This window comes from Sinocyclocheilus anshuiensis, unplaced genomic scaffold (assembly GCF_001515605.1).
Source record: "Sinocyclocheilus anshuiensis isolate Anshui unplaced genomic scaffold, SAMN03320099.WGS_v1.1 scaffold1339, whole genome shotgun sequence".
In the NCBI taxonomy this organism is placed as follows: Eukaryota; Metazoa; Chordata; class Actinopteri; order Cypriniformes; family Cyprinidae; genus Sinocyclocheilus; species Sinocyclocheilus anshuiensis.
The window spans coordinates 109073-124824 of record NW_015539932.1 but is presented as its reverse complement, the minus strand read 5'-3'; the positions used below and the strand labels follow the sequence as shown (position 1 = coordinate 124824).

Here is a 15752-nt window from a genome sequence, read left to right as displayed (position 1 = left end):
GATACACAATGCACATTTACTTTTACTTCACCAAAAAACTCTCTCTTCTCGCTTTCTACCTCTATCTGTGTCCTCAGACGATGTGCAGAGTCCATGCGGTAGAAGCTGCAGATTTTGCCTGTTAATTGCTTCCTTGCAACCTTGATACTTGTACACAAAAGCCCTCGAACACAAAGCTGATGATATATTTTTCAGCTTTCATGGTTTATTTCTCAAGTAAAACCTTGAAATTAGTGGAGGCATTATCTGGTGAGCTCAAGGACGGCTTCTTTGCTTTGCGTTTTGTTTGCTCTGAGTGCTTGTGTTTTGCACTTGTGAAGGTGGCTTATCCCAAGGTCCAGACTGAAAATTTTGATTTTTTTAATGCATTTTCTCTTCTAGTATTTTATTTTATTAACCTCTGTTTAAAGTGTCACTTATTTTTTAATAATCAGCATTTACAAATCTCCATGTTTCGTTAGGGCTTTAACAATGCAGGCACATGGCAATTGTTGCAAACACTGCGCTCCAGTGATGATTATCCACACTCAGAGATTAGCTCTGGATGCTGACAGCTGTTTCAGCTCTAGGCAATTATTCCACCATACAACATTTCTTCAGAGGAAATGGCTCTATGGTTATAATCTGTCTTGGCCCAGCACAGTCTACCAAAGCACAGACATCATGCACAGCAGGAGCCAGACAGAATGGAGCAGCGGGTATCAGATCTGCCTCTCTTTCTCTGACTTGCACGAGTTGCATGAGGCTGCAGGATAGTGGTTGGCCACTAGTGTTGTCTTGATTGCTGTGCAGATCATTTATATTTTGCCTTGGAGAGGATGATGCAGCTTGCTTGGCTTCGACAGGAAGGAGCAAACTCTCTGAACCAGATATGACATCAGTCTTATCCATACATATGGAAAGGTTTCTGGAGTTCATGTGTGTACATGCATGTGCGCCTGTGTGAACATAAAACACTTAGCTGTCAGCAAAGGCATCATAACCTGGCTGAATGGGATTAATGCATAGGGGTAAGAAGAAATAAAATAACGTTCACTTATTTTTGGATTAATAATAGTAAAACTACAATTTGATAATCATCTCACAAACAATTGGAAACAGTCTATTAACTCACAAAATAGTTTTTTTTTACGTTTGTATTTATCTGCAATGCAAAAAAAAACTTTTTGTATACTAAAAAAAATATTTAAACAATATACAATTTTGTAAGATATAAAAAATTGTTTTCAGATAACTTTTTTTTTTACCTAATTTCTATTGTTTATTATATATTATGTAATTCCTATTGTTATTATCTAATTGCTAATTGGTCGAGAAACAGTATTTCAATAATATTCTGTATTTCATGCATTTTCAATAAAATATAATATATATTAATTATGTATGATATATGTGGTATATATTTACTTGTATAAAAAAAAAATTGTTTTTTTTTTTGAGAATTTAAAAAATGGTCTTTGCATTTTTTTTGCATCAATCATTTCTGTAGTGTTTGCATTATGATACAGCTCTAATGGCTGGCAGGCTTCCAAAACTGCATTGAGATGCGCCTAAATGATGCATGTTTAAGAGTTGAACACCCTGTCGAGAAGCGTTTCACTGCAAGAGCCCAAATGACACCGGCACTCGCCTTTAGGGCTGATACAAAACAGGGCTAACTTACTGCCGCTGACAGCCATGTCCACAGGGACGGCTCCAAATGTGTCTCCCACATCGCTACTGACAGCAGCCTCTGTGAGGTCACACTCGGAGTGAGTAATGGGTGTGAAAGATCGGAGGTCAGATGTTGAGTGGGTTATCAGGCAGAGGGGATCGGCCCGGTGCCCTGCAGTGTTTAGAGATAAGGATAAAGTCGCCGTTATCAGCAGAGCTTTTCCATGCGCTGATGTACACATCCCAGTCAAGCGTGGATTGGGGTTGGAGTTTGTTGTGACGACAGATTGACATAGAAGTCAGGCTCTGAACGTTAAATGAATGTGTCATTTGTAAAATCAGCTTAAAATAGGCATTATTAAACATCTAAGAGACGGATAAACATGCATAATTGCTTTGGTTGATTGGTTTTCTGTTTTGTTTTTGTGGTTTGGTTTGGTTTATTTATTTATTTATTTTATTTATTTTTGCTTGTTTTCCCCAAAAAGAGAATATTTAAAATATTTGAACTAATTATCATTTAGGTGAAAGTTTTCAAAATTTTGAAAGAAATCAGATTGACCTAATTTACTATGAGGAATAAATAACTTGATGCTTAAATTTTAAGTGACTTGAACAAAACAATAAATTAAATCATTTATCACAATTATTCATATTACAGTCGTATATATTAATGACAGCCATGATGCTTTAATGGGCACGAGCCAAAATTATTAGAACACTAGTATTTTCACCAGCTAAAAAATGGTTTTAAGTCGGTTATTTTTATCTTTTGCTGTAGTGTGTCAGTAGGAAATATCAGTTATATCAATAACAGAACAAACGGAGACAGACTAAATCCAGAAGAACTGTGGCAACGTCTCCAAGATGCTTCAAGAGACCTGTGTCAAATATAGTTTGTTATGGTTAATATAATGAATTTATGTCATTATTAATTTAACATAAATGGATTTTACTCCATTTTACTTTGGTAAAATCCCTGCATTTTATAGCTTTGAAACCTTGATTTATACATACAAGGCAAATATACTTTTGCCACAGTTAAGTAGGCATCAGATGTTCAGTATTGCTTTCATTTGAAGTTCACTCCACTCGAATGCTCTCAGGTTCACCTCAGTGTGAAGTTGCTTTCTGGTTTTGAGAGGTGAGCATGTGTTAAAGGTTGCTGCTGCAGGATTTGGTTTACCCTTTGAAGTGTGCTTTGGAGGGAAGTCTGTTTTTCGGCTTGGTAAGATCAGCTAAGCTCCTCTAAGGTTCCAGATTTATGCTCTTATTCTTTTTGTGTGATGTGCGTCGACTTTGCCTTGCCAGATCGCCACTCGTGTGTTTCGCATCGCATAAAATGTATCCGTTCGTGGGAGCATATATGACTCCTTAAGCACCGTTCAAGTCTGAATCTTGAAACAAAAGCAGATTGATGTGATGAGAGTTTTGAACCAAGTCTAAAGTTGCAGATTGAACTTGGTGTCCATAGGGGCGAAACCTGAGCTTTCCACTAAGAAAGAAATAGACAAAACATTCTGCTAAACCATGCTAGATTATAACATTATGTTGAATGGAAATGTATGAAAAATAAAAGGTCATTCACACGTCATTCTTGCATACTTTTATGTTGTTATGCACTATGCTTTTATGATTTAGACAGATGTTTTTGACTGGTTTTGATTGTTTCAATGCTACTGGCCGTCTTGCACAGTAAGTGTTGCGTTTTTTAAATGCAGTGTCAAGTTAAAAACACATACGCTTTAAATACCGGCATTCCATTTTGTTACTTAAATGTAAGAACATCCTGCATGAACGCCTCTGAGCTTATATCATTGTGAGTGACAGATTACTGTTAAAATAGACAAAATTCGTGACAGCACAGCTCTTTTCTGTCTCTAGCTTATGCTTGACAACCAAGTGTCAACATCTGTGGCGTACTTGCACAAAGGCTGGATGGATACAGTGTCTTGTTGAGACAAGTCGACTGGTGGCTGATGCTTAGATCTGCCACTTCTCTTTGTTAGCGAGTTTTTAAGGTCAAGGCTACTGTTCTTTCTCGTGAGTCAACACTCTCTGACCCCAACCCTCTACATTGCGAGTAAATCACTCGCATATGCGACTAAATCACACACACATACTATATGTGTGTGTGTATATATATATATATATATATATGTGTGTGTGTGTGTGTGTGTATATATACTGTATGTGTATATATGTATGTGTATATGTTTGTGTATGTGTGTATGTATATGTATGTGTGTATGTGTGTATGTATATGTATGTGTATGTGTGTATATGTGTATATGTTTGTGTATGTGTGTATGTATATGTATTTATCAGTCTGGCGAGTAAACAAAAAAATTTACTAGCCAATGGCGATTCAATTGCCAAGGTGTTCGTAGAGGGCTGGACCCTGTTATGTGTTTCACCACAGATATACAGATCTAGAGGTGCTGACAACTTGTCTCTCACTCTTCTGCTCAGCAGCTTTGGCACATATGATAAAATAAACCATGACACACCTGTAAGAAATTCAAAGCGTAGTTCGCTTAAAATTCACTAGAAGTAATTAGGGCTGTCAAAAAAAAAATCGAATTTCGAATATTCGTCGAATTTAAAATAAAAATCCACATTTGAATGCAAAAACGTTGCATTAGAATTTTAGGTGTGCATCAGGCAGCCTTATCAGTGGCGCACGTAATGCGACGACGATGTAAGTGTCGTAGCATTTTAATGCTTTTGTTAGCTTATCCAGTTGAACCCACTGGATGCGGCGCTGCTACGTTGTTCATTCAAAATATTGAAGAAAAAGAGAGCAATCAATGCGGGGAAGATGTTGTTTACGTCAATACCGAAACCAAGCCGTTCACACAGAATGCATATTTATAGCATTTTCTAGAGGGACATTTATCACCGTTGCACTCGCGTCTCGCACAAGAGAGTCCCATGTTTAGAAAGCCATGCAAAATTAATGTATAATTCGAATATTGCTAATATTCAAGTAAAAAATTCGAATTTAGTTTTTCAGCCATTTTGACAGGCCTAGAAGAAATATTTGCTAACGCTAATATTACTCCAAACCTTCCATTTCTATGTGGCGAATTTTAGATTTTTTTTTAATCCAATTCACAAATCGAATTTATTGTATTCTTTAATTCTTTTTTTATTTAAATTTTCCCAACTGATTCTGTATTATTATTATTATATTATTATTATTATTTTAGTTAAACTTACTGACTCGATTCACAGTGGTTAATAGCTTTTTTGATAACTATTTGATCTAATTCTTAAATCTTAAATACTTATTCATTTTTTTTCTTATTTTATTTATTTTTATTGTATTTTTTTCTCATTTAAGTAATATTTTTCCCAATTTATTAATTTAGTTTTGTTTGTTTGTTTGTTTTTTCAGTTTAGTTTAACTGACTCAGTGATTCACAAATCAGAATAGGTGATTTTTTTTCACTTAATTTTTCCCAAATTATCTGTTTTTGATTTATTTAGTTCAACTTAACTTTGCTTAACAGCAAATTAGAGGAGGCTATTATAAGTCATTTGGACTTCCAAGATTTGGAATATAGAATATAGAAGTCATCTGAACATGTGTCCTTTGAACATGTGACTCCTTTGTGTCCCCTTGGTTAAAACAACAGGTTTGGAATGACATGAGAATAAATAATTACATAGTTTTCATTTTTGAAATATTCAAATTTCTTTTTAAATATTCAACCAAACATCCAATTCTAAAGCAGGACTGTAGAATGATCTCTTGACTCCTACCAACAGTCACTTCTATGTATGTGTGTCTTTGTGCATGTTGTGTCTTAACTTTTGGGATGCCCCCTCCTCTCCGTACAGCTTAAGTGTCACAGCACGGCTGGCTAATCATGCTGTTCTTACTCAAGGCACTTGTCTGACACCCTACCCCTCAAAGAAGAGTGTGTGATCTTGTATGGGAGGGAGGATTATTCTATTTACAGTCACAGAACTGAGACCCTTTAATCCTTCTGTAACACACACACACAAATACAGCATTGAGAGGGAGTTTGGGCAGATTGAGTTGCATGTTGAAAATAGCCATACTCTGATAGAGTCCTCTGATAGTGCAGCTCTGCATCTCATAGAGACAAACTACAGAGGTCCAGCAAAATAGACAGACAAAGGTATGAAGTGAAGAGACGGGCTCATTATCAGAACTGCTTTTGCATGTTAAACTAACACCACGTGTGCATATGTGTGCATGAGTTGAGTGTGAGAAAAATGACGGATGATTTCATACAGTTGCACCACTTTTGCATGCAGTATTTCAACTTAAACCTGCATCTAACTGACAGCCTGCAGTTCATTGTCATGGTCATTATATTCAGCACTTCTTGCACCCCTTCTTGATTTCCATGCAAAACTCTAAATGCTACACTATATTTATACACTCCCATTAACATTTATGCATTTGGCAGACACTTTTATATAAAGCGACTAGCATTGCATTCAGGGTGTGCATTTTATCAGTTCATGCACTCCATGAGAATCAAACCCATGACTTTGACGTAGCTAATGCGACACCCTTTTATTTTATTTTATTTTTAATTTTTTTATTATTTATTATTTTTCTGTTTTATTTGATTATTTTATTTTATTATTTAATGTTATGCATTTTATCATTTAGATTATTTTAAGAGACATTTGTTTTATTTCTTCTTGAAAGATAGAGTGATACTGTATAATCCGAGTAAAGTACACTAGATTGCAATAGTCTGCTGCTTATTTCACAACCTAAACCAAAAAATGACGAATCGTGCCATGCAGATTTAGTTTTGCAGAGATTTTGCGGGCACATTTGCACCGTTGCCTGTACTAGTTATGAATAGTTACTATATTAACTATTTACTAGTTATTTTTAATAAACATTTTATCAGTTCATGCATTCCCTGAGTATCGAACCCATGACTTTGACATTGCTAACTCCATGCTCTACTGTCTACTTTCTTATTTTATTTTATTTGTTTTGTTTTGTTTTGTTTTATTAGATTATTTCATTTTATTTCATGTTAATTATTTCAGTTATTTTAAGAAACATTTGTCTTATTTTTTTCTTGAAATGTGGCGTGATACTGTATAGTCCAAGTAAAGTACACTAGTATATTTGTTTGTTCTAAAACCTGAACCTACAAATGGGGAATCGTGCCATGCAGCTTTACTTTTGCAAAGATTTTATGGGCACATTTGCACCGTTACCTGATTTGCATAATTCCTTTAGTGAATCGGGCCCTTAATGCAGACAGCAGGTGCAAATAAATGGCTCTATCAGCGGGCTCATTCATTCTTAGTGAATCCTCCCCATGAGTATTTGTATGTGCGTAACATGAGCATGTTTAAGGTTCTCATCGGAGACACGCAGGCACAAAAACAAAAGGCATTTTATTTCTCCTAAACTGACAGCCTCAGAATAAAGTATGGCATGTGTAATTTACTGCCGCCCATCCTTTCTCTTTGCTCACTCATCATTAACACCTCTCTCCATCAGAACGGGCCGCACTGTTACGGCCCTTGCAGCCTTGACTGCCTTCAGTGTTTTTCAAGGACAATGACCATTTCTGACATCATAAATCAAGCAGAGTGGAAGTACAGGGGCTTTTGTCCGCTGCGTTTTCCTTGTTAGTTTTTTGACGGATGGAATTAATCATCATACTGAATGAAAGCGGAGCAGTTTTCAAAAGTGTTAATAATGTTCTTGACAAAGATTCATAAGCTGTGAGTGTTTTTGTTTGTTTGGATTGTCATTTCGGAGCAGTTGATCTGTTTGTTTCAGCATTCTGTCTCTGTATTCAGGGCATGTTGTGGTCATGAGTGTAATGACATGGGCCGTGTCATTACTGTGTGTGTCCATGCGTGAGTTTAAGGGGTGTGTGCAGGCATGTGTGAATACACGCACATGTTCTTAGGATGATGCAATCATGTACATGGATAAGGGTGGTTAACTATGTTAAGTCTTTCCACGTGGGTGTTTCTTAAATCTGGACATTTCTATTGCTACACTGATAAATCTAAGCACTTTTTATTACTAAAACTGACAGAAAAAATATTATATTTTGGTTTATGATAACTACCGTAGTACCTTACGTCATCAACAAAAGACAAAATGAATGGGATAAGTGTACAAACTACAAACTGAAAGGACATTCCAGAATCACGCACAGATTCTAAATATCAAAAGAAGATCCACTGATATGCTGTTAATACCAGAGTCTAGTATCCTTTAAACGTATTTTATATTACATGGCTCTGTGGATTCTGATTGGTCAGTCGCAACATTCCGAAGTATGTTATTCCTTAATAACAACCGGTAAAGGCTGATAGCACAGGGTCATCCGGGTAACTGAAATCAGCACTATATGCTTTCTAGGAACAGTTTTTGCATTTGGTTAGCTAAGAAAATATTAAAACTCAATTCGATATTATGTGTATAATTATTAAATGATGTCATCCTGGTATTGCCAACTCGCTCTCTTGTTTCATACAAACACAGCTGCTGCCATTTTGTGACGTTTGTTGTACACTGTAATGGATTATAAGATAACTAACAAACTGGTAGCATTTTAAGTGTTTCATCTTAATCAATATCTTTTATCGCCACAATTATTTGTGTGATGAAATGTTGTGTAATAAGTGGTATGACTGTACTGCATCCCTTAAATGTCCGTCTAGTTTGCACTTGCCGTTTGCTACCAGCTGCTTTCTTCACAGAAGCTTTGCGTTTAAATATTTCAACTCAAATCAATATTTCATACCTAATTATTATTATTCGCGTCAGGGTCCTAATCACCCTGTCGGGGGTTATTCTGCGATAACAACCGACTGGATGTGCATTATCCTTAACCTTATTAAATGCTGCTTAAGTTATCTTAGGAAATTATATTACTTTGCAATCACTTTTGAAGAAACTTTTAACAGTCAAACCTGAATTAATTATAAATTGCTTGTTCATAGTTTTTCAACTTGGAAGCTGGAAACTTGCCAACCCAACCAACCAACTTTTTGTTATATGAAGGGTTTTTTTTCTTTAATGTAGATTTCAATATATTTTGATCTTAAGACATTTTTTAAAATGACCTAAACAAAAGTGAATTCACAAACTATTTCTGTATTTTTTGACTACCCCCTAGTTGGGCAGTAATTAACTAAATTAGAACTTTACCAATAAACTAATAAAATGAATAAAGCTTACTGTAAAAATTATCGTACTTTTACCTAGGAGAAAGGTTAAGATGAAATATGAAACTTCATGTGTGATTGAAAAAAAAAAGTATTTTTGTTGTCATTTGTATAAAATAATTGTGTGTATTTAAGTTAAGCAAAATGCTAGCTGAGAAATTAGCTTTAGCAAAACAAAGGAGTCTTCCATGCTATTTAAGAGACGTTGAAAATGTAATTTCCATTGCAGAATGCTCTTAAACAATATATTTTGTACATTGTGGTGGGGGTACAGTAGTCTGTCTGTGTCCAGTGTCCTCTGGCTACATGGCACTCCACATAAGTCTAGCAAGTCTGCATGTCTCTTGCACTAACGTCAACACATAGCCGTGGTGTGAAGTGGGAAGTGACGATGCTCCTTTTGGTCTAAATGGGGTCTTTATCAGGCCCCTCTCTCTACTTTGACTGCTAACTGTGTTCTGGCTAAAGCATGAGAACAAGACTTTGGAGGCTCTCACATGAGTGTTTCTGTCTCGTGGCCAAGAACACGCACAGTCCCAAGGCCTTTACCAAGTCTGTGTCACGCTTTTAAGAGCCTTCCGACAAATCAGTTGTTGGTAAAACATCTACTATAATATAAATAAAAGAGAAGGAAAGTCAAATGCATGCAAACATCACTGTTACCAATGCAGAGTGACCACGCTTCTTATCACAAGACTTTTCACTGACTTTTCACTCCCCAAAGTCAAGATGGCATCTGTCAGGTTTTTTGATGTAGAACAGCCTGTTGGACCCTTAGGGACAGTGTCAACACATCGGCAAATTTCATTTACACAAAACCCTTGTGTCGCTGATAAAATTAAAGTGTGTAATTGAATATGAACACGTGTTGGGTGAAATGAACAGAATGTGACTGTTATTATGATTGCTTCTTGCAAAATTGTTGAATGGAATGGTAGAATAAAATGTGCAAAAACATTGGCTCACATTGATTAATAAACATTTGTGATTAATTTAGCTGTCATTTTCACTGAAATGTAACTTTTAATGTGCTTCTCATTCAAAATACACATGTGAGAGCGAAAGAATGTCTGGACGAGGGCAGCCAGACACATTTTAGCTTGGAGAGAAAGAGAGAGAAACAGAACCACGTCTTTATTCCACTGTCCCACTAAATATTTTATTGCCGCCATTCTAGCATAGAACGTGCACTGCTGGTGCTGGATATGAAAAAATGAGGCTAGGGACACACTCAGCATCCATTTCTTGTACTTACATTCAGAGGAAGTAGGCGAGAGAGCGTAATCAGATGAGAGAAACCTAGGTCTTGTGGCACAAAGTCAATCTGAAATCTCAACGCTGGCCCCGTACTGAAGAAATTGACAGAAAAGTCAGGGCCTTCTGGAACTCAGGCTTTCTTTCAGTCAGGTCCTTAGAGCTGATACGTTGACGTGTCTAAATTATGTGTTGTTTGTTTGCTTATGTTTTGCAGCTGAATTCGCCCATGAACTCTGTCAGCAGCTCAGAAGATATCAAGCCACCCCTGGGCATCAACGGTGTGATGAAGGTGCCAGCCCAGCCCTTGGGCACCCCCCTTTCCCTCACCAAACACATCTGTGCCATCTGCGGCGACCGCTCCTCAGGTGCCAAAACACACACTATACATGTAAACCAGTAGTCCAGCCCCAAACGTACAACATTTTGCAACCGTTGCTTGCTCAAGGCTGGTTGGGGTGGGAAAAAACTGCTTAAAAAATAGTTTATAAGCTGGGTTTCTGGTCTTGGACAGTCTTTTAGCCTAGTCAAGATGGTCTTTTAGAGGGGTTTTGAGCACTTCTCAGCCGGTTGCCCAGCTAAACAAGCCTAATCAGGCTTAGGCTCGTTTATAAGTGCAAACAGACAGTTCAGCTTCAAATAGACACTGTTAGGCCAGTGTTGATGTACAGGGCTGGTTGGAATGGAAAAATAGCTTAAATACCAGTCTATGCTGGTTTTCCGGTCTTAGCTGATCTTTTAGCCTGGTCAAGGTAATCTTTTGGGTGGTTTTAGAAGGGTTTTGGGCACTTTTCAACTGGTTAGTCAGCTAAACAAGCTAAATCAGGCTGGGAAACCATCTTAAACCAGCTAAGTCCTGCTTAGGTTAGTATATACATGCAAACGAAGAATCCAGCCCCAAATGCAAACTGTTGTTCTAATGTTGCAATGCATGGCTGGTTGGGATGGAAGCTAGTTTTCTAGTCCATTTAAGATCCTCTTTTGGGTGGTGTTAGAGGGATTTTGGGAACTTTTTAACTAGTTGGCTAGTTAAACGAACTCAGTCAGACTGGGAAATTAGCTAAAACCAGCTTAGGCTGGTTTAAACAGTTTTTTTCAGCAGGGAAACAGTGCAATATTTTGTAAGCAGCACAGAGACAGTGTTTACACTACAAGATGATACTTAAAGTTGTCTTGGAATATTAAGCTGGGATAGAAGACGGTATTTTAACGCACTTCAGCTGAAAGGTTGTAGGTTCAAATCCCACAATCCCTGTTCCATGAATTATTACCATTGTAGACCTGAACATAACTCCTTAGGCTTCTGTGTTTGCATTTTTTTCAACAGGTAAACACTACGGTGTGTACAGCTGCGAGGGGTGCAAGGGTTTCTTCAAGAGGACTGTGCGTAAGGACCTGACCTACACTTGTCGAGACAGCAAGGACTGAAATGTAATTTCCATTGCAGAATGCTCTTAAACAATATATTTTGTACATTGTGGTGGGGGTACAGTAGTCTGTCTGTGTCCAGTGTCCTCTGGCTACATGGCACTCCACATAAGTCTAGCAAGTCTGCATGTCTCTTGCACTAACGTCAACACATAGCCGTGGTGTGAAGTGGGAAGTGACGATGCTCCTTTTGGTCTAAATGGGGTCTTTATCAGGCCCCTCTCTCTACTTTGACTGCTAACTGTGTTCTGGCTAAAGCATGAGAACAAGACTTTGGAGGCTCTCACATGAGTGTTTCTGTCTCGTGGCCAAGAACACGCACAGTCCCAAGGCCTTTACCAAGTCTGTGTCACGCTTTTAAGAGCCTTCCGACAAATCAGTTGTTGGTAAAACATCTACTATAATATAAATAAAAGAGAAGGAAAGTCAAATGCATGCAAACATCACTGTTACCAATGCAGAGTGACCACGCTTCTTATCACAAGACTTTTCACTGACTTTTCACTCCCCAAAGTCAAGATGGCATCTGTCAGGTTTTTTGATGTAGAACAGCCTGTTGGACCCTTAGGGACAGTGTCAACACATCGGCAAATTTCATTTACACAAAACCCTTGTGTCGCTGATAAAATTAAAGTGTGTAATTGAATATGAACACGTGTTGGGTGAAATGAACAGAATGTGACTGTTATTATGATTGCTTCTTGCAAAATTGTTGAATGGAATGGTAGAATAAAATGTGCAAAAACATTGGCTCACATTGATTAATAAACATTTGTGATTAATTTAGCTGTCATTTTCACTGAAATGTAACTTTTAATGTGCTTCTCATTCAAAATACACATGTGAGAGCGAAAGAATGTCTGGACGAGGGCAGCCAGACACATTTTAGCTTGGAGAGAAAGAGAGAGAAACAGAACCACGTCTTTATTCCACTGTCCCACTAAATATTTTATTGCCGCCATTCTAGCATAGAACGTGCACTGCTGGTGCTGGATATGAAAAAATGAGGCTAGGGACACACTCAGCATCCATTTCTTGTACTTACATTCAGAGGAAGTAGGCGAGAGAGCGTAATCAGATGAGAGAAACCTAGGTCTTGTGGCACAAAGTCAATCTGAAATCTCAACGCTGGCCCCGTACTGAAGAAATTGACAGAAAAGTCAGGGCCTTCTGGAACTCAGGCTTTCTTTCAGTCAGGTCCTTAGAGCTGATACGTTGACGTGTCTAAATTATGTGTTGTTTGTTTGCTTATGTTTTGCAGCTGAATTCGCCCATGAACTCTGTCAGCAGCTCAGAAGATATCAAGCCACCCCTGGGCATCAACGGTGTGATGAAGGTGCCAGCCCAGCCCTTGGGCACCCCCCTTTCCCTCACCAAACACATCTGTGCCATCTGCGGCGACCGCTCCTCAGGTGCCAAAACACACACTATACATGTAAACCAGTAGTCCAGCCCCAAACGTACAACATTTTGCAACCGTTGCTTGCTCAAGGCTGGTTGGGGTGGGAAAAAACTGCTTAAAAAATAGTTTATAAGCTGGGTTTCTGGTCTTGGACAGTCTTTTAGCCTAGTCAAGATGGTCTTTTAGAGGGGTTTTGAGCACTTCTCAGCCGGTTGCCCAGCTAAACAAGCCTAATCAGGCTTAGGCTCGTTTATAAGTGCAAACAGACAGTTCAGCTTCAAATAGACACTGTTAGGCCAGTGTTGATGTACAGGGCTGGTTGGAATGGAAAAATAGCTTAAACACCAGTCTATGCTGGTTTTCCGGTCTTAGCTGATCTTTTAGCCTGGTCAAGGTAATCTTTTGGGTGGTTTTAGAAGGGTTTTGGGCACTTTTCAACTGGTTAGTCAGCTAAACAAGCTAAATCAGGCTGGGAAACCATCTTAAACCAGCTAAGTCCTGCTTAGGTTAGTATATACATGCAAACGAAGAATCCAGCCCCAAATGCAAACTGTTGTTCTAATGTTGCAATGCATGGCTGGTTGGGATGGAAGCTAGTTTTCTAGTCCATTTAAGATCCTCTTTTGGGTGGTGTTAGAGGGATTTTGGGAACTTTTTAACTAGTTGGCTAGTTAAACGAACTCAGTCAGACTGGGAAATTAGCTAAAACCAGCTTAGGCTGGTTTAAACAGTTTTTTTCAGCAGGGAAACAGTGCAATATTTTGTAAGCAGCACAGAGACAGTGTTTACACTACAAGATGATACTTAAAGTTGTCTTGGAATATTAAGCTGGGATAGAAGACGGTATTTTAACGCACTTCAGCTGAAAGGTTGTAGGTTCAAATCCCACAATCCCTGTTCCATGAATTATTACCATTGTAGACCTGAACATAACTCCTTAGGCTTCTGTGTTTGCATTTTTTTCAACAGGTAAACACTACGGTGTGTACAGCTGCGAGGGGTGCAAGGGTTTCTTCAAGAGGACTGTGCGTAAGGACCTGACCTACACTTGTCGAGACAGCAAGGACTGTATTATCGACAAACGCCAGCGCAACCGCTGCCAGTACTGCCGCTATCAGAAGTGTTTGGCCATGGGCATGAAGAGAGAAGGTACAGCACATAAAGTTGAGGATAGAAGATTTTGCTTTTTCCCTCTGAAATTTTATAGCACTGTTCACTATACCAGCTCTCATTAAAATAAATGACTTCCAATGCTATGTAAATGCCCCTTTAGCATCCATTTGTGTTAGCTGAAATACTTAAGGACTTGGTTGAAGGAGTCCATCGTTCTTTGCACTGACTGACCTGAGCTTTCCATCGTGAGGCGAGATGTTTTTTTGTACTCGCTATTAGACACAATCTCACCTCTGTGTGACTCTAGAAGAAACATTCATATTACTTCAATCAACCATTAAATAGTCAAGACTGCAGGTCAGCGCTTAATTAGTGCTCGCTAGACGTTCAGTCTGCCGATCAGCTCACGGTGAGACAATGGTCAACGAGTTTGTTCTGCACATGATGAGCGATGACTGTACTTAAGATTCCAGGTAGTGTACTCGCAAGATACTGAGAGAAAACGGGAAATGGCTCGTTGATGTAAGGTGGTGTGTGTGTTTTTTTTTTTCTCAGATAGGCTTTTTGTTGCTAAATATAGAAGACCATATTTTTTCCCAAATCATCACCTGAGGCAGAGAGAGATGAAAGAGAGGAAGAGGTGAGGGGTGGGATGTCACACTGAAGAAAATGGGGCATTAGCACTTTTTGCACACTTGTCCCCAAGAAAAGGAGACGTGAAAGTGCTTAAGCATGCTAATAGAAGATTTTAGCACACAGCTGGTGGAATATTGATCTGAGAGACTGTATTTTGCCCCTCAGTCAGAGAGAATAATTTTGGATTTATGAGATTGAGATGAGTTTTTCAATGTTGTTTTTAGAATCATTTTGTCTGCAGAGAATCTGTTTTTAAGATTGAACCGATGAACTCCTTTTATAGCGTGTGTTGCATGCCTGTTATTGTTGCTAATGTGTGCTTTTTTTTTTTCTTCTTAGCTTAGTGTGTCTAAAACCACTAAACCCTCTGCTATGTACAATTCCACATTCAGACAAACATAAACATCGACTATTGACTATTAACTATTATTTTAGTATTCATTTAATAAAAAATAATCTAATAATTATTTGTTCCCAGGTATGTCATGAATTATATAAATAATAATTAGCTTAGTAAAATTAGAAGAATCTGTTTCAAATTATTTTTATGTAACTGTATATAGAAAAGTATTATATATTAAAATTAATTGTATATATATCTATCTAGCTCTGCGTGTATGTGTTTATAGTAGGTGTTGCACCGACTAATCGACTAGTCTACTTCTCTGCCATGACGCTTTAAGCTTGACGTCGACTAGTCGCTGGTCCTATAGAGGGCGCAACAGGATAAGAAATCTTTGAAGGACTTCCACATTTACGCTCCGTTTCCAAACAGTTCAAATGACAAATAAATGCATACTCTGAAAGCGCTCCACAAGACATGTGTGATTATATTACTGGATGCTCGAAATTGAACGGGACATTGCATGTTTTAAACAGCTTATTGCACAGGTACGTTAATCGCCGTTCTAATCGAATGCGCTGCTGCACTGTAACGCACACACATAGGCTACAGACAGTAGCGCGTACATCACACGCACAGAATCATTCAGCGCGGAAATGTATTGTCAACAATGTTCTGTGATTTCTCAATAAAATAGCTTAGAAACTGAAAAGTTCAAGCATA

The 15752-nt window shown here is 38.1% G+C and overlaps 1 protein-coding gene across 1 annotated transcript in view; it reads left to right on the top strand.

Annotated features, from left to right (window-relative positions):
• The window catches only part of LOC107686886 (retinoic acid receptor RXR-alpha-A), a 124126-nt gene that overhangs the window by 88415 nt on the left and 19959 nt on the right, over positions 1-15752 (top strand). The window contains exons 5-7 of the mRNA XM_016484030.1: positions 10325-10475; positions 11435-11513; positions 13986-14086. Coding sequence (XP_016339516.1) covers positions 10325-10475; positions 11435-11513; positions 13986-14086 — 331 coding nt within the window. The remainder of the gene's footprint in view (positions 1-10324; positions 10476-11434; positions 11514-13985; positions 14087-15752) is intronic.